Source organism: Arthroderma uncinatum (genome assembly GCF_011692745.1).
Source record: "Arthroderma uncinatum strain CBS 119779 chromosome Unknown scaffold1, whole genome shotgun sequence".
Classification (NCBI taxonomy): Eukaryota; Fungi; Ascomycota; class Eurotiomycetes; order Onygenales; family Arthrodermataceae; genus Arthroderma; species Arthroderma uncinatum.
This window is the reverse complement of record NW_022983863.1, coordinates 1,493,194-1,510,911: the sequence shown is the minus strand read 5'-3', so window position 1 is coordinate 1,510,911 and position 17,718 is coordinate 1,493,194. Positions and strand designations below refer to the sequence as shown.

The window sequence follows — 17,718 nt, the reverse complement described above, 5'->3', positions numbered from 1 at the left end:
TTTCTCGAGCGTCGTTATAAGCGAATTCAATCGTAAGATTGCAGCTCGAAGAGCTAGGCGAGCATCATCTATACCAGTACTTATCCAGCCTGCCTGATTAGTATCACAATCATGCAGCGTCTTTATTATTCTCGAGTGTGGAAATGGAATTCCACCTGCATTGGTGCCGGATCGGAGGAGTAGGATAAGAAGCCAGAGAAGGCTAACAAGGTTAACGAACATTATTGCTAGGTATACTTCGTGATCCTCGTTTTCGAACAGCATAGAAGAAATAAAACAGGACAAGGGTAGAAATATAACCTAGACAAGTCCGTAGTCTTGTCTATCTGCTTATTAAACCGTGCGACCATAGCCATATCTCATCAATTTAATCAGGCATTGATGGCTGTTTTCAGTCGCAAGTCGGTCGATGTTGTAACTACTAATGACGTGCCACGCCTGCCTCAGTATGCGATGGATCAAGCAGGGACTTCATATGCGTCAGTCGGTGCTCTCGGGTTAGAGGTTAGGCACAATGAGGGTCAGAGGCAAGCATAAAAATAAGCGAAGTTCCCACCGCAGGTATTATCTTGGGAAGCCGAAGTCGCGGTAGCATCATGCCAGACCACTGTTGGCTAAGCTGTGACTGCTGCCTATTCATTGCATTCCTACTCCGGAGAGCTCGTCATGCGGGACTTGAATCACTGGGTGGAAGGGAGATGCCATCCGCTGGAGACCCGGCACCCCGGAAAATATCCACCTGTCTGCGGTGTGTAGCACAAAGTGACGTCCTGTCCGCGAGTTTCTTTGTGACCAGCATGCAAAGCGAGGTCTGTTCGCTGTTTAGGAGAGGGGCCAGATAGTAATCTGTGATATCTGGACGGGAACGAGAAAACTGCGGAATTGAGGTGAGATGAATAAAGTTTTAGAGTTTGCCGTGCCCGATTGGAGGAACCACGGTCTGGCGGGCTGGTAGAGCATACATCAACTATCCCTCTCTCTCTCTCCAGGGCAGAGCGGAGCGACGAGACGATATCGTTAGGGTCTTCTCGACTCTACTGCAGAACGGAGTACCCGCGTTATAGTGTAAGCCCTCGCGCCAAGAAAGTACGGGGCGAAGAATGCGGCAAGGTTTTAACTTCCGGAGGTTTGTTGACTCTGTTTTTAGCCTGCAGATGACGCAATAGGAGCGGTCGAGGATTCTAACTATCCCAAATTTCATCCCCTTGATCAACATCTCGTATGCTTGCGGGTAGGGAGTTTCATGTTGTTGAAGGACATGCGTGGGGCTATGCGGAAAGCTCTATAGAGCGCCCCGGACTCAACCAATATCAGAGTAAAATTGCCGTGAACTATCCCCAGCGACCACCAAGTAAAGATACATACGCACAAAGAAAAAGGGCTGTTTGCCAGGGTGTCTCCCAAAAGTAAAAGAAATAAGAAAATAAAACCAAGTGGGGTTACATGGGTCCGAACGCCGTTGCTCGATACGTGTCCTGGTGCCAATTTCAAAAAAGTACAGGTCCCTGTTCATATGCTTTCCTCTCTTCTTCAATCATCTCAATTGCCTCTTCAAGATTTCCGTCAGCGGCTTGCGCAAAAATTCGGAGTCTGTTAGTATCCTGAGATCTGTCGTCTCCAAAACCAAGAGCTCTCAGATGGGACAGGCAGAGTTCAATTCTGTCGTCTAACGGCGTTTCGGTTATGCCAGGGGTTTGAATTTCATGGGGGAAGGTTCCAGGGAGATTTGAAAGGTGTTCGCGATTAGTGCTCATGTCTGCTAGTTCGTGGTTGCTAAACCTTCGCTGTGGGTATGGGTAGAATTCGGATGTCCTTGGAGACGCTCTGCGGACACGCTCTGTTGCACTTCGACGAAGGGGGGACGTGGTTGTTGTGGGGAGTGGAGGGAAACGGGGAGGGAATGGCGTGAATGGGCTAGAGAGGTCTGACCGTATTGGCTGGTTGGGGTAGCTTTGGGTATTTGAGATGCTGGGTCCAGATAGGTTTTCGCCCCGGATACCTCGAGGGTTACCTTGCTGGGTGTCCTGGTCCCATGGCCATGACCCAGGAATTCGGTCCGGAACTGGAGGGCCCGACGATTCTTCTTGCCTAAAAGGGTTGATATTCTGCTCTGGAGCCCGAAAATCCCTGACCGAAGATCCACGGTTGACGTGAGGCCGCGGGGCCTGCCAATCCCAAACTGGCTGTGGTTCATGCATGAAAAGGGGCTGCATTTCAAGTTGTCGCATCGAAGGATATCGATCCATCCCAGAGCTATATTCATTAGATGTGGATGGGGAGATAGCATGCGCATCATGTTGCAGATTTGGCTCAACGTTGTCGGTGCCTCGGGACGCGAAGAGAGATGGATAACGTTCGGCGAGATTGGCTTCGGATTCGTCAAGAAGTGCTGTATTAGGCCGGGGTTGGACATTGCCTTGTTCTGGTACCGGAATGTCCACCGGTTCGACTTGAGATGTTGTTTCTGGGCGTTGATGTGCGCGTGAGGTGCTGCTAGTGTCGTTGTCTAGCTCACTAACCGGAAGGTTGAACGAAATATGGGGTCGCTCAGGCTCCGAGGCCATGCAGGAAAGCTCAGAAGTCAAGTGCACAATAGGATCCTCAGATAAATCGGTAGTAGTGCTAGGCTCTTGGTTCAGAGGCTCACTACTAGGCTCAACATTAATAATGCACCCCCCGATTAATGTTCCCCGCAAGGCCGGTAATGCTGCAGCCGCTGCATAAGTTGAAGGGAAATGGACATAGCAAAAGCCAGCATGATCCCCAGTTAGGCTATCTTTCGGAAGTGTGACCTTTCCAACAAAACCTTGGTTTGCTAAAGCAGTGATGACAGATTCCTCTGTTGCATCTGGTGGTAGATTGCCAATAAAGATGTTGGTTATCGCAGGATTAACAGCTTCAGGAGCCGATGCCGGGTCAGGTGCGTTTGTATTTGCATTAACCTCAGGATCGTTACAGTCTTCTTGTGACTTAGACCCTTTTTCAAAGCTTGAAAGAAGCGAACTGCCTACTTCTCGAATCTCGGATGCCAGGTTTCGCAGATTAGTCATCTGAGCAGTCACCACTCTCTCTGCTTCGCTCGTTGCGATGGAGGATGACCGTGCAGAAGCGGCAGCCTCCTGCATGATTCCTGCCAAATTTTGTATGTGGCAACCCATAGCATGTAGAGTTTCGTGAATGGCATTTTGCATTTGATCTGGGACTTGATGTTGTAGATTTGTCACTCTCTGCTCAACTTCGGGAAGCCGAGCAGTCAACTCAGTATTGAGCTCGGTTACGTGAGATAAGAGAGACTGGAAAGACTTTCCAAACACCGTAACGATATGGGGGATAGTCTCAGCAGGGCATGGCGCTTCCTCTGAGGCCGAGTAAGAGGCAGGTTCTTGTGCAGGTTCTGTTCTTGGTCCTTGCGCTTCTGTCGAAGCCCAATTAGGGGTAGGCTCTTGAGATGTCACCACTTTTGGCTCTACAGTAGTAGTAGTAGTGGTAGCAGGCGCGGACTCCCATTGGGTATTTTCTGCCATGAGTCGGGATAGCTCAGCTTCAAATTGAGATAACAGTGGCTTAGAAGGTGTTTCAAGGGGAGATTCGGGACTATCAGGTTCCCTTTCTCTCGTAGTAAGAGGATATTCACAGAACTGCTGGGTCGGCTCATATGTGCGCCAGAAATTTCCGCGGTCATCGGCAGGTAAAGCTCCAGGCAGCTTTGGCCAATATGCTCTATGGGCGTCCCGAAGGAGTCTTCCAGCAGCATGTGCCTTAACCGTAAGTGTTAGCTAGTCCGTTATTGGGACAGGGAATTTTTGTTAAATGAGTGACATACCTGCTTCTTCCCTTCTTCAGTAATATATTTACTTCCAGACGAGGAGCCTTCAGCAGAAGATTCGAGATGTTTGTCAGTATTCGTCTCTGTGGTCACATCATTAGGGTCTTTAGTATCTGAAGCGTAATGTTCCTTGTTGTCCATGTTTGCCATGGTTTGCAAATAACCGTCGTGCCAACTCAACGGAGCCTCACTAGAACCATCTCCTTTCTGGGCAACGGGTAGATCTTTTGTATCATATGAAGAGTTTGGGCGAGTATTTATTAAGCGGCGACTGGCTTCCAAAGGGCGACTGCGGCTTAGGGGTATCGGTTGGCCGGAAGGTAGTCCGGAGATACTATTCCTCACGGTCCTCAAACGAAAATCCCGCCAGATATTGACCACCGGGATGGTTTGTTGAATCTCGAATGTGTGCATGGCTGGACTTTGCTCCGCGTTGAGTGTGCTAAGCGGTAGGCAGTAGCTACTAGGCAAGATTTCACCAATAAGCTGTGAAAGCTCTAGTGACGAACCGACCTATTGTACCCCATGATGTTAGTAAAGAGATCACGAACCGGTGGTGGGGTAAAGATGTATATACTTACGACCACGATCTCGCCATCATCTTCATCTTGATATCGAAGCTTCGCTGCTGGGAGATTTGATATAGTACTGTCATACTCACTGGCCGAGACTTGGACTACTCCATCTCCTTGGACCTCAAACTCGGCACTTTGTTGGTTTTCTGGAGTCTCGGTCGCAGAGCTCTCAGATCCATGCTCAGCGTCATTCTTAGAAGATCTTCTCCGATGTAAGGGATGTCCAACGATGCCCTTGATGCGAAACGGGGGTAACATCTTCGATATCAAAAACTAGGTATCCTCTGAGGACTAGATGGGAATGGAGGCAGCGTTTCGTCGGGAGTGTTAACAAAATAAATGCTCCTGATAAACTGCAGCCTGGAGGAGGGAATACGGGTGTACTCCAACTCTAATGAAGGATGGTGCAGGGGGTGATACCAACGGCCGCGGGACCAGTCAGCGAGTAACCTGACTGCCTGTCTGCGCGTCTGGGGCAAATTCACGCCACCGCAGACGAACTGTGTCTCGTTCAAGCAGAGCGACTTCTCGGCAGCTTACGTATCTACACGCAGCGGTACGAAAAACGGAGCTCGTGGCGGCCTATGGGTGCAAGAATAGATGCGATGTCGACGTTGCGCCCCAGGCAACAGCAATATAAGATGTATGAGAGTTCCAGCTTCCTGAGCTCGAGGCGGAGCAACGTCACGTTCGTCATGCCTGCTTAGTAAGACTGATACTGCACACATGACCTGCGGCTCTCGGGTCATGGAATAACTTAATTCCGGATATAGCGCCTCTTTTGAGAAGTTACATGGCATATCTCAACTTCTTCCACCAAGGAGGCTGCGGGGCACATATATTGCGTTGGTAAATACGGAATATATGGGAAGCTTTGTTGACGCCGACCTAACTTGACGTTCTGTCCTTTATCTGTCGCGCCCTCATGCCTGATTACATAGATCTTCCGTCCTAGAGGGCACCATCTATAAAGGATCTGACGACAATTTGAGAATTGAAATCGACCCACGAAGATCAAGTTTATCAGAGAGCTAAAAGAATCAAAGGCATCGTCCATATTCTGTGTGAACTACAACGGCAAAGTTGTATGTGCCTTGCAATTGCTGCTTCCCAAACTGACCAGATTCTAACCATATCCAGTTCAACAACGATGAAGACCCAGGGTATGTCGATGATGGGGTTCGTGACTTGAATTGTGCTCGCTGCGAAATTCGGGCTTATTATAGCCATAGCCTCAACCGATTTGACATATGCGATACGTGATTTGTTCCATACTTTTTGGGGACACCTTGGGTTTGGAGACAAAGGCCTTTGCTCCTCATCTGGATGCCTTCTTGCAAGACCGTCATCCTCCAAGCTCAATCCTGATGGAATACCGTCCGGACCCTTCCCTAATGAATTGCAGTACCTACAGCAGAGAGCGAATGACCAAGGCGATTGATGGCATTCAAAGGGTTCATTTCGCTCTAGTTGAACACAAATGACCCTTATCTTAAGAACATCATGATCATCCTTGACAACTTAGAAAGAGTTGTATGGATAGATTTTGATGTTCCAATCGCATACCCTGACAGCACTTACATCAGAGATAGGGCGTGACTGGCTTGATATGGAAACTAATCGCGTGAGAGACTCTGGAGTAATGCTTGCTTGTGCCTTGAAGATCTCTCAGTTAACTAATGTATAGGCTAGTGATCAGAACAGGGTCTTTCACCAAACCCATGATATTACTAGAATGTCAATACTCGATACTGACAGCGAAGCAAACAAAGAGACATTGTGAGCCAATTGTTTCGCGCAATGTCTGTTGGTTGCTTCAGCTCAGCACTTCCACAATATCTGTGCATTACCCTGAGCGAATCAACATGGCTGTCATCCCTGTACCAACAAGAAATATGACTACTTTCCCTGGCCAAGAAAATATTGAGGATGCATGGATTGATATATGTGAATAGTGGCCCATGCAGAATGTCAGAGTTCGATATTAGGCTCGATCTTAGGCCCGTTTGATGTTCGATATTAGAATTTAGGCTTCATATTAGGGCGATTTGATGCTCGGTCTGGTGCATAAATATCAGACCATATCTAGCATCAATCTGCCCTGGCATCGAGTCGGATATCGAACATAAAACAGGCTTAATATAGAGCACCGAGCCAAGCATTGATGGCCTGATATCGAGCATCAGATGGCCTGATCTCAAGCATCAAATGGCCTGATCTGAGCATCAAACCAACAAACCCGCTGGTCAGTAGTCACGTGCTTACCCGGATAATAGATAATCCACCACTACACTGCGTTTATAGCCAATCATAATGCGTGAATATGTTACTAGCATGGTCACCTGACTAGTCTTGGCCGTTTCCCAAGCGCCAAGACATATGCATGTCAATATGGAGGCTACATTGAAACGGCAGCTCGGGCACTGCAATTTCGCAGAAATACGAGTTTTGTGCCCATTGCAACCTGGCAATAGTCCGGTGTACTATAGTCTGTCGGATTTCGGATCCCTGACCCCCGTCGCTATCGAAAATCCCCTGTATACATACATAATTGCGACGATATAAATACTCGACTCGAGATACATAGGGCACTCGATCGACAAAACGTGGCTACGGAGCATCGCCATGAAGTGCAAGCGAAATATATAAGGCTACCTGATCTGCGCAGAAAGGCTAAGCAGCCTGGTGGCGAAGCTAAGCCCGCCGGATCTTGGATGTTTTACTCTGGACAGTACATCGGGCGATTCCCTTTCCGCCAAGATAGCAATCACTCTGTTCGTTAACAGTTCTGTCAATCAAACACCCTCGTCCCGTTCTCATGATTCCCCCCCGGCTTTCTTCGGGACCTGAAATCGCATGCTGGTTACTCCGTTTACGCTAACTACGGGGTACTACGTTTACCCGTTATCAGAAGAGAAGTGGAGTCCATGTCCTATATCTGTGATATGCGACGACACACCTTTAGATTGGATACTGCTCGAAAACATCACGATGTTCGATGGTAATGATAGAACGTAAAGCGATAATCTCGCAAGCTTGCTGACTCCAGGAAGCCCATTCTTGTTCAGCAAACCAATATAACTAGTTAACATGGCGGACGAGTTACCCCTTGCAAATGCACAAGCAGCAGCGACCCCATCGCCCGGTCCCGGGACTCTCCCTGCAAAGTACTTACTAGGTAACCGAAGCTAACTCCCGGTTACTGCTTCCTTTCTCTGGCATTGCTGAACATCACTGCTTGGCCTCGTATAAATAAGGGACCAGCCCTAGGCTCCGTGTTGGGTCGGGCCAGTTACATACTTCAAAACTTCAAAACTCGTTCCAGAAGTTCTCTGCACCGCGGAGATAGCCCACGAAGCTCGGTAGGCTTGGGCTGCGACGCATATAATCATCATGCCACTATCAGGATTGGCATCCATCCATGGCTTTAAGTAGCGTGCTATGAATAGCAGCCCCGCCAGCCATGCGGATCAGCCGTTCAGGCACGATGTGAAACCGAGTTTGTACAACTTGGATTGAGGGACCAGGGTGAAAAACTCGGCTGGCCCGAGTAGCTCCACTCTACTTTGGCCGAATTTACCCCCCGGTATCTCCGTCCATGCTCTGAACCTCAACCCCTTTTGACTTCTTTATTGGGATTAATATACCTACGACTCCGTAGATGCCGTACCCGGCCCCTTGCTCGCGAACCTGTTCTCCCGAAATTCTTAACGGTTCTTGGTTGGTTACACTTAGTTCTCGGTCTCCCTCGGTCGCTCTGGATACGCAACCGCAAGCCGACGTCTTAGCATGGCCACCAAGAGCGTAGGATGCAGGAACGTTATTGGTATAGCAGCCGGTGGAGACAGTGGCTAAATATATATACATATACGGAGTCTCTATGTCGCTGTCATCGGGTTCTACGGAGTACATATCCGAGCACCCATCCAGCCTTTCGACTCCAATTTTGTGCACATCTTCGCACCCATTTTTCCTTTCAGGATAATAAGTATCCGATCTTTCCCCAGTATACAAACAGGCTGGCAAACGGGTTAAAGAGGATCATTGGATAGAAGAAAAGTCGGGAGGTTCACACAACATCAAAATGAAGTTCGGCTCAACACTCATAGCCGTGGTCGCTGCCGTAGCAGGGACCGCTGCAAAAGACTATGGCGGCGTGCCAGGTCAACCTATCCAAAAGAGCGGAAAGGGAGCTGTCTTCTCTGGTATGTACACCGCATTATCTGATGCAAAGGCGTCGTCAATAACATGAATTTATTAGGTGCCACCAACCCTAATCTCGATCTCCAAAATCCAAGCAACATTAACGGCCAGCCCGCTACTGACAATGGCCTCATCCCAAACCTCAAATGGAGCTTCTCTCTTTCTAAAACCCGTATGTTCTATGGCGGCTGGATTCGTGAGCAGGTTATCCAGGATCTGCCTACCAGTCACGATATTGCGGGCGCCCAAGTTCACTTAACTAAAGGCGGAATCCGACAAATGCATTGGCACAGAGTTGTATGTTTATATGTCTTCTAACATCAAGGTGAACCATTTATTGATTGTGGCTATAGGCTGAATGGGGTTACGTCTATACTGGCGCCATCTTGGTGTCTGCTGTCTCTGAGGATGGCAAATTCCAGATCGACAAGCTTACCCCTGGTGATATCTACTACTTCCCCAAAGGAGCTGCCCACTCCTTCCAAGGTCAGCTTGCTTGATTCTGATTTTCTTGATCAATGGCCCATGCTTACCATCTCAATAGGTCTTGAGGACGAGAATGAGGTTCTTGTCGCTTTCGATGACGGCGACTTCGACCGTCGTGGGTATGTATTACCCTATTGCTTAAATGTATCTTCGAAGCTATCTAACACCTATATAGAACTACTTTCCAGATTGCCGACTGGATCTCCCACAACCCAAGGGAAATACTGGCTAAAAATTTTGATATCCCAATTGGCTCCTTCGATAAGACTTCTCGCCATGATTACGAGATTATCAACTCTACCACAACTAGTACCCGCAACGTCACTGGCCCAAATGGCACTCTTATGGGTAACAGCTCTTATACCTTCCATATTCGAGATGCTCAAGAACTTCAAATCCCTGGTGGCGGCGGTACTATCCAGATTATCGACTCCAAGAACTTTCCTATCTCTAAGACGGTCGCCTGTGCTATTGTCCGTCTAAAGCCTGGCGCCTTGCGTGAGCTTCACTGGCATCCAACTGTATGCACCCAACCTATCTATCTTGATTGATCGTATCTAACTCTACTTCCTTCTAGGCTGAGGAATGGCTCTACTTCCATAGCGGAAACGCCCGTGCTACTGTCTATGTCGGAGGTGGTCAAGCCCGTACCTTTGACTTCACCGCTGGGGATACTGGTGTTTTCCCAACTAACACCGGTCACTATGTTGAGAATACCTCCAAGGACGAAGAACTCGTTTATCTTGAACTCTATAAGGCTGATCGTGTTGCCGATGTGTCCCTCAGTCAATGGCTCGCGCTTACACCACACGATATTGCTGCCGCCGCAATTAACGTTCCAATCGAAGTCATTGATATGCTAAAGAAGGAGAAACAATATATTATCGAGTAAAGATAGGGGTATACCATAGTGCAGGCACTTTAGTTAGTTATTATTGAGCCACTTAATTATTTTCTTTTAATACAGATATAAGCTGTTCGGTTGATTTTAAGATAATTGCTGGGGATGGTTAGATTGGTTGCGTATGCCAGCTGGCCGTTTCGAGCGCCGTCTATAAGTAGCCAGAGATAAGCGTAAAGCAAAATAAACTCTCCTCTTTGACCCGCACTAATCCAGGCCTGGTACCAATAGAAGATTTTGGCACAATCCATATGTCCCATCAATTATTATACATAGTTGCGTTGTTGCGGTGTTGCTCGAGGGAAGTCGCTGCCGTTTATCACGTGATATCCATAACTAACGGCCTCCGAGACCTCGGAGAGAAAGATGGAAGATAAAGAGAGAGCAACGGCCAACTGTGATATGAGAGGGCTTCTATCATCCTCACGGCAGTGACAAGCTTCACCACGTCATCTAATGCGCACATTGCCGATATAGGGAAACTTACGCACGTAGAGTGCTTGCGATGCCGAATAGCAAACCGTCGCAGAGTTTGAAGGACCATGTCAACCAGAACGTGAAGCAGGTGGTGCTCGGAAACCTCCAATTCAAGGCATGGTTTGATTCGCGTTACCCAGAGGAGCTGGTGCGGCCAGGCGATGGGACGCTGTACGTCTGCCGTTGGTGTTTCCGATACACATGCGACAAGCAAGCATACCTAGGCCACACACACGCCTGCGAAAGCAAGGATACGCCGCTCGGCACTCAAATTTACGATCACGACGGTTATTCGGTATGGGAGGTGGACGGCGAAGATCAGAAACTATTTGCGCAGAATCTCTCCCTCTTCGCAAAACTGTTTCTAGATCATAAATCGGTCTTTTTTGACGTGTCTTCGTTCCTATACTATCTCCTCGTCTACACGAATCCTACGAACCCGAACGACTATTACATTCTTGGATTCTTCTCGAAGGAGAAGATGTCATGGGATGCCAATAACCTAGCGTGTATCCTCATCTTCCCGCCATACCAACACAAGCAACTGGGGAAGCTCTTGATGGGCATTAGCTATAAGTTGAGCGCATGGGAATGGGGGGACGGCGTCATTGGTGGACCTGAGAAACCTCTCAGTGAAATGGGGCACAGGAGCTATGTGAGGTTCTGGGAGGAGAGAATTGCTCGGTTTCTACTTCATGTGAACCCTAGCGGCGCGAAGGAAGAGCAAACCAATGCAAAACCACAAACCGGAAAGAAATATAAAAAGAAGCCGCCTCGGGAACAAATGACAATCCAGGATATCGGGCAAGCAACCGGGATGCTAGTCGAAGATGTCCTTACTGCCCTGAATTCCATGGGAGTGGTCCAGGCGGAGAAGAAGCCGGCGAAACGGAAGAGGGCCTCACAGCCAGATGATGAAGAGGACTTGGCTACTGCAGTCGTCAAAAGATCTAGTGTTCTTGAATGGTCCAAAACGCACAATATCAACTTACGAGACCCGGTTCGTGAAGAGGGATTCCTAGGGGAATGGGCCATGGGCAGTGAGAAGGAAGACTCGGATTGAAAATGTCACCGAGAGACTCATACCATCCGTGCTCAAAGACTGGGCCAAGTGATAAGCTCCAATTTATCCAATCACCTTAATACCAAGTAGAGTTCGTTCGTCTACAATTGGCGCGTGAGTACCATTCCATTATAACGGCTAATATAGCTCTTACTGACATGGAAAGCTTAGAATCCCCAAAAACATCATAAGTATGATTACAGGTTGCAGGCCCTAAATTTTCTCGCATGTGTCTTAAACATGCAGTGATATTACGGCGTTGGGATTCATATATTAGCATCCCTATTATTTCTATTTCTCGACGCTTAAATTGTGCCATTGGGCCATTCCTTGCTGCTGTCAAATAGTCTTCCTTAATGAGGATTGCTAGGGCTACCCTTGCCGCAACGGATCCGCGGGAAGCCGAATATCAGATGTTAAAACAAGCATTGCGAGCGCGAGCAGAAGCTTGATATAGGCGAGAATGCTCCTAATGCATCGCCGGAACCCAATACTGAAAGCGAAAAAAGCGACACACGCTGTTGTTACCTTTTGTACACCCTCATCGACCCCGAAAGACTTAGTCGCAGATATGATGACGACGAGGAAGCCAGGATTCAAACCGGCTTCGACTAGTCGATGTACAAAGTTATTTTTGACCGCTTTCACAGAGAAGCATCTGAGATGTGATTCATTTCCCCGTCCTTGGGGAAATTGCGGCCACCACCTCGCGCGCTGATGTCTTCGCAACAATCCATCGCTGTCGTTTGAATTTAGATGGAGGTATTGTCGTTACGATGGATAGCGTATAGAAAATGTTCCCAATGTCATTTCGTCTGGGACAAAATCATCGTCGACCGTAACACCACCGGCCAGGCCAGTATTTCATGGGGAAAGCGGGCTAATGGGGGCGGATGGTTTATCAATGCATGCGCGGCCTACCCCGAGGCCAACGTCACCAATGCCGTTACCTATTATAGAATCTTAGGTCTTAGGGGTTATTGCATGAAATCTTTCTAAGATATGGTTCTGGTCGCTTCCCTTATCGCTCTATCCCTGGACCTCGTGCCTCCATTTTCCTGGGAGTAAGCCAATCAGTCCCGAGTGCATCTTTGGCTTTAGATAAATGGCAAAGAAGCAATCTAAACAAACATATTTTTAGTGGTGTTGATGCATGCAATCACTAGGATGTTTTAGCCCTCACCATATACATACCTGGTGGATTCTTCCACCAGCAGAGGAATATTCCTAAGCTCTTCGCTAGTTATGGTGTTAAATTGCTTGGTCGATTATCACCACCGTCCTCACCGAGGAATCCCAAGCGTGGATACGTAGGTGTGGGAAGGCCTGTAGTTGGCCATTTCTGTAAATATGAACATCCATCTCATAAGCGAATATATTTTGAAGGTCATCTATTTTGGGCATTATCCTAGAGCATAATGGTGGATATCTAAGAACAAATCTTCCCCCTATTCAGCCTCTGGGAATCATATTTACTCTTCCATCCCCTGTGGACCACCTTGTTTGCCCATCTGTCTCGCCTTCAGCAATTCATCGCAAAGAAGCAAGTTGGAGGCAATACCAGCACTGGATGCAATGCAGTTTCGCAACACTCTGAATGAATCGAAAACACCTTCCTGGACGGGGTCCATTGGGTTTCCAGTAATAAGATCTAGACCGGCAACATTTCCTTCGGAGTGCTCATCCTGGAGAAGGGCGATGGATTCTTGAATGTCGTGGCCGGAGTTGGCGGCTAAGGTCTTGGGGATGATGAGTAGTGCCTCCATAAAGGCGTCAACTCCAAACTTGGCCTTGCCCTTTACGGTCTTGCGGAACGCCGCTGACTTAAGGTGGGCTTCACACGCGATCTGGAAAGAGCCTGCGCCTGGAACGACGGCTCCATCAACGATAGTGTTGTAGACGGACCGGAGACCGTCACGGGTTGCCTCGGTGATCTGAGCGATCGTGTGCTGGTTGGGGCCCTTGATAAGGAGCGTCACAGACTTGGGGTCCTTAACCTCCTCGACGAATGTATACTTTTCCTCACCGAGCTCGTGTTCGTAAACGAGGCCAGCCCAACCAAGGACATCAGGGGTGAGGTCGTCAACGCTGTTCTGGGCAGTACCACCACATACTAGCTGTAGTCGTTCCATGTTTCTCCTCTTTGCTCTTCGTAGGGCGAGTATGCCGTTCTTCACGAGGACGTCCAAACTCAGGGGGTCGATACCCTTCTGATTAATAACGACAAATGACTTCTTGGGGTCATTTCCGCAAACCTCTTTCTTCAACTCCACAATCTTCTTCAGTTTAGAATCAACGAATTTGCGTTCGCTCTCCACGAGTTTATCTCTCTGTTCTGCGGTTGAATAGAAGAATCCGGAGTTGATCTCGGACTTTTCATATTCAAGACTTACGTTGAGAGTAAGAATAAAGGCGTTCTCCACGCGCTTGGGCATATCGGGATGGCGGGCACCGTGGTCTAAAGCGAGACCTCGAATAAGCTTGGTGTCAGAGGCAGTACGATGCTGCATCTTCATAATCTCAATCATGTGCAAATCGGGTTTGGCGGGGGCTTTGTAGATTGCAAGAACGGCATCGACAATGGCAGGTGTTAATTTCTCTGCGAGAGTGCGGTTCAGTTTTGTTGCAAGAGACGTCCGGGCTACGGATAGGAGGAGCTCTCTGTCGATATCTCGCTTAAGCTTAAACGTCTCGAGGAACTGCGGTATCGTGGGTGGTCAGCACATATTTTCTGCGAATAATATCTAGCATGCAATATTGCATACCTTGAGTGCTTCGTCCTTGGCAATTTCATAACCGTCGGTGATAACTCTGGGATGTAGTCCCTCGGATATATGTCGATTGGCCTGTTTAAGCAATTCTCCAACAAGGAGGACCACGGAGGTCGTTCCATCGCCAGTGATGTCATCCTGTGCCGTTGCTGCCCTCGCAATCATCACCTGGACCATAATGTATCAGTAAACGCGGCATCGGGGAGGGAGCACTAGGTAGTATTACCGCAGTAGGGTTTTGAATTTGCTAACATCAGAACCAGAATTAGTAGCCATAGCCGTAAGCGAGGGGGAAGAGATATTACGAACCATTTCTCGCAACAAGACATTTCCATCTTTTGTAAGTTTGATCTGTACATCCGTTGTATAAGAGTGAGGAACAGGATGAATAGCGAAGAATAATGTGTGATCTCATACCGATCCAGCACCGTCAACAAGCCTATATCACACCGTCAGTCAACAGTATAAATATTGCGTGTAGAACACCCCACATACATCTTAATCGTGCCAGAGGGCCCTAGATTGGACTTGAGGACATCTTGAAGCCCTTCACCGGCACTGATATTAACCTTTAATGCTTCTCCCCTCCGCTGTATAATTTGTTACCATGGTGTTCCCTGAGATGGTGGGATAGGAGAGGGGGGTAACGGTGTAGGTGCGTACCCTGGACTCCGCCTTCGGGTTTAGCAACTGGGTTGCGGACATGGCGACTGATAGAGAATCTTCAAATAACAAATCCCCGTCGGCCTGGGAGAATCGACAATGCTGGTGAAATGGTGATGTTCAGCGTTGTTTGTTCGGGTTTCTTCGTCTTGAAAGTAAAGTTCGAGCTTGAAGCTCTTCGCACATTTCCCTTTCCGCACTAGCGCATCCACAGAGAAAAAAAAATGGATGCAAACTTCAACTTGCTTCTTGCGACTTTTTCGCTTTCCACCACCGGCGACAGCTTCAACAACTGCACGAAGCTCTGCGACCACCGCCAATTGACGAGAATTAACCACGCAGGTCTATTTAATTCTCTCCTCTAGCAATGGCGGACTTTCTCCTCTTCGAGGGCCCGGTTGGCTACTCGCTTTTCAAGGTCGTGCACAAGCCCGACTCTGTTGGAAACCGACTGAAGGAGGTTCAGGCTGCTAACCAGGACCTCGCGAAATTCGGTAAGATGGTCGAGGTTGTCAGCTTCTTACCATTCGAGTAAGCCTTGCCCTTTCCGCACATTTTACCTCTTTCCGCATGCTGATTTTGTCTTCTAGGAACAACAAGCAGGCGCTCAGCGAAATCAATGATGTATCCGAAGGTGTCGCCTCTGAGACCCTAATCTCGTTCCTTGAGCTCAATCTGCCAAAGTCTAACAAGAAGAAGAGCTTGATTATGGGTGTCTCTGACAAAGGTCTTGCCGGTAGCATCAAGGCTGCGTTCCCATTCGTCGAGTGTGAAACTGGCGATACCAGCGAGGTTGTGCAGGATATGCTGCGTGGAATCAGAATGCACTCCGGGAAGCTCCTCAAGCAGCTTCGTGAGGGTGACATCAACACTGCGCAACTCGGTCTCGGTCACGCTTATTCCCGTGCCAAAGTCAAGTTCTCCGTCCAGCGTGATGACAACCACATCATCCAGGCAATTGCTATTCTCGACCAATTGGACAAGGCCATCAACACCTTCTCGATGAGAGTGAGAGAATGGTACTCGTGGCATTTCCCAGAGTTGATCAAGATTGTATCTGACAACCATCGCTACGCCAAGTGTGCGCTATTCATCCAGAATAAGAAAGATCTTTCGGAAGAGAAACTCCATGACTTGGCCGCACTCGTGGATGACGATGAAGGTGTCGCTACCAGTATCCTCGATGCCGCCAAACACAGTATGGGTCAGGATATCACTGGCACAGATATGGAGAACGTTATCGCCTTCGCTGAGCGCGTCGTCAGCCTCGGAACGTACCGCAAGAACCTTCACGCATACTTGGTTAACAAAATGAGCGTCGTTGCACCTAACTTGGCTACTCTCATTGGAGAAGTTGTCGGTGCACGTTTGATCTCGCATGCTGGAAGCTTGACCAACCTTTCCAAATACCCTGCGTCGACCGTGCAGATCCTTGGTGCCGAGAAGGCTCTCTTCAGAGCGCTCAAGACCAAGGGTAACACCCCAAAATACGGTCTACTCTACCACTCTTCCTTCATTGGCCGCGCCGGCACCAAGAACAAGGGCCGTATCTCGCGATTCCTGGCCAACAAGTGCTCTATTGCATCAAGAATAGACAACTTCTCCGAGACACCCTCTACAGCATTCGGAAATGCTCTCCGGCAACAGGTCGAGGAAAGACTAGAGTTCTATTCCTCTGGAGCCGCCCCTACTAAGAATGAAGTAGCAATGGTATGCCTAATTCTGCTTAGCATTATTTTATTTTTTATCTTTTTTTTTGCCGTTACTAATTTTTCATGTTTAGAAAACCGCGATGGACTCCATCCTCGCAGACATTGACGTTGATGCTGGCGCCGATGATGTTGAAATGGAAGACGTAGAAAAGGCTGAGAAGTCCGAGAAGAAAGAGAAGAAAGAGAAGAAGGAAAAGAAGGACAAGAAGGAGAAGAAGAAGGACAAGAAAGAAAAGAAGAAGGAGAAATCGGCCGATGAATCAGATGCCGAAGCTGATTCCACACCAAAGAAGAAGCGAAAACGCGATAGCGAGATTGGTTCTGGAAAGAAGAAGCAAAAGAAGTGAAATATGTTATTTGGAGTCTTTGATATGGCGTTTTAGGAAAGGATTTCTTCTTATCCCTGTGTTTGTCTGAACTGGAAGGATTGTCTGATTTCATTTTATTTCTTGTACACTTACGACATCTCGTTTTTGAATCGATATCAGTGAGCATTACAATTATTCCATTCCCAGACCCCCTTGGACCTGAACCCTTGAAGCCTTCGGCCGGACTTGAGGGTGCTTTTGGAGCTATGGTAGAGCCGTCCGAACACTTTTTATACTACTTGAACATTTCGATTTACGCCAGGACGGCCGAATGAGGCTCGATCTGTGGGCCAGATCCGCCCTCTAAGTCTAGATCCAATATAGAGTTAAGAGGACCTGGACGACAATACCGACGACGACCTGTCGTCTAATGACGGTGACGGCTATACAGACCCTACCCTTGAATAGTTTAGACAAGTAAAGGATATATAGAAGTAGTGAATAGGTTAGAGATACCCCTGTGAACACTATTAATAAGCCTATATGGTGAATCGGCTAAAGCACTGCGGCTAATAGGCTATAACCTTCTTTTCCTTTACTTTAAATGATCCGTGAAGCTTAAACTGGAAATACTATGGCTATCTGTGTTTGCTCTGCCAGATCTATTAGAGTACCCGCCGTCGAGGTGCTCTGCCCTCTAGCTTTGCACATACTGAGCTCCAGCAATACTTCC

At 48.1% G+C, this 17,718-nt stretch overlaps 5 protein-coding genes across 5 annotated transcripts; 3 read left to right on the top strand and 2 right to left on the bottom strand.

Moving 5' to 3' along the window:
• Window positions 1-1,487: 1,487 nt before the first annotated feature.
• Window positions 1,488-4,659, bottom strand: GIQ15_00465 (uncharacterized protein; the record flags this gene model as incomplete). The annotated part of the gene is made up of 3 exons (XM_033547882.1): window positions 1,488-3,758; window positions 3,824-4,339; window positions 4,408-4,659. The coding sequence occupies 3 exons, from the start codon at window positions 4,657-4,659 to the stop codon at window positions 1,488-1,490; spliced, it is 3,039 nt and encodes a 1,012-aa protein (XP_033408833.1).
• A 3,826-nt stretch (window positions 4,660-8,485) lies between these two features.
• On the top strand, window positions 8,486-9,982 carry GIQ15_00464 (oxalate decarboxylase; the record flags this gene model as incomplete). The annotated part of the gene is made up of 6 exons (XM_033547881.1): window positions 8,486-8,606; window positions 8,663-8,901; window positions 8,958-9,090; window positions 9,149-9,209; window positions 9,266-9,611; window positions 9,668-9,982. The coding sequence occupies 6 exons, from the start codon at window positions 8,486-8,488 to the stop codon at window positions 9,980-9,982; spliced, it is 1,215 nt and encodes a 404-aa protein (XP_033408832.1).
• A 514-nt stretch (window positions 9,983-10,496) lies between these two features.
• On the top strand, window positions 10,497-11,531 carry GIQ15_00463 (histone acetyltransferase MYST2; the record flags this gene model as incomplete). The annotated part of the gene is made up of 1 exon (XM_033547880.1): window positions 10,497-11,531. The coding sequence occupies one exon, from the start codon at window positions 10,497-10,499 to the stop codon at window positions 11,529-11,531; it is 1,035 nt and encodes a 344-aa protein (XP_033408831.1).
• Window positions 11,532-13,003: 1,472 nt separating this feature from the next.
• On the bottom strand, window positions 13,004-15,007 carry GIQ15_00462 (T-complex protein 1 subunit zeta; the record flags this gene model as incomplete). The annotated part of the gene is made up of 7 exons (XM_033547879.1): window positions 13,004-14,230; window positions 14,297-14,470; window positions 14,529-14,549; window positions 14,612-14,653; window positions 14,720-14,741; window positions 14,798-14,892; window positions 14,966-15,007. 7 exons carry the CDS (start codon window positions 15,005-15,007, stop codon window positions 13,004-13,006), a joined length of 1,623 nt encoding a protein of 540 aa, XP_033408830.1.
• A 325-nt stretch (window positions 15,008-15,332) lies between these two features.
• On the top strand, window positions 15,333-17,024 carry GIQ15_00461 (SIK1; the record flags this gene model as incomplete). The annotated part of the gene is made up of 3 exons (XM_033547878.1): window positions 15,333-15,496; window positions 15,556-16,675; window positions 16,749-17,024. 3 exons carry the CDS (start codon window positions 15,333-15,335, stop codon window positions 17,022-17,024), a joined length of 1,560 nt encoding a protein of 519 aa, XP_033408829.1.
• Between the last annotated feature and the right edge of the window lie 694 nt (window positions 17,025-17,718).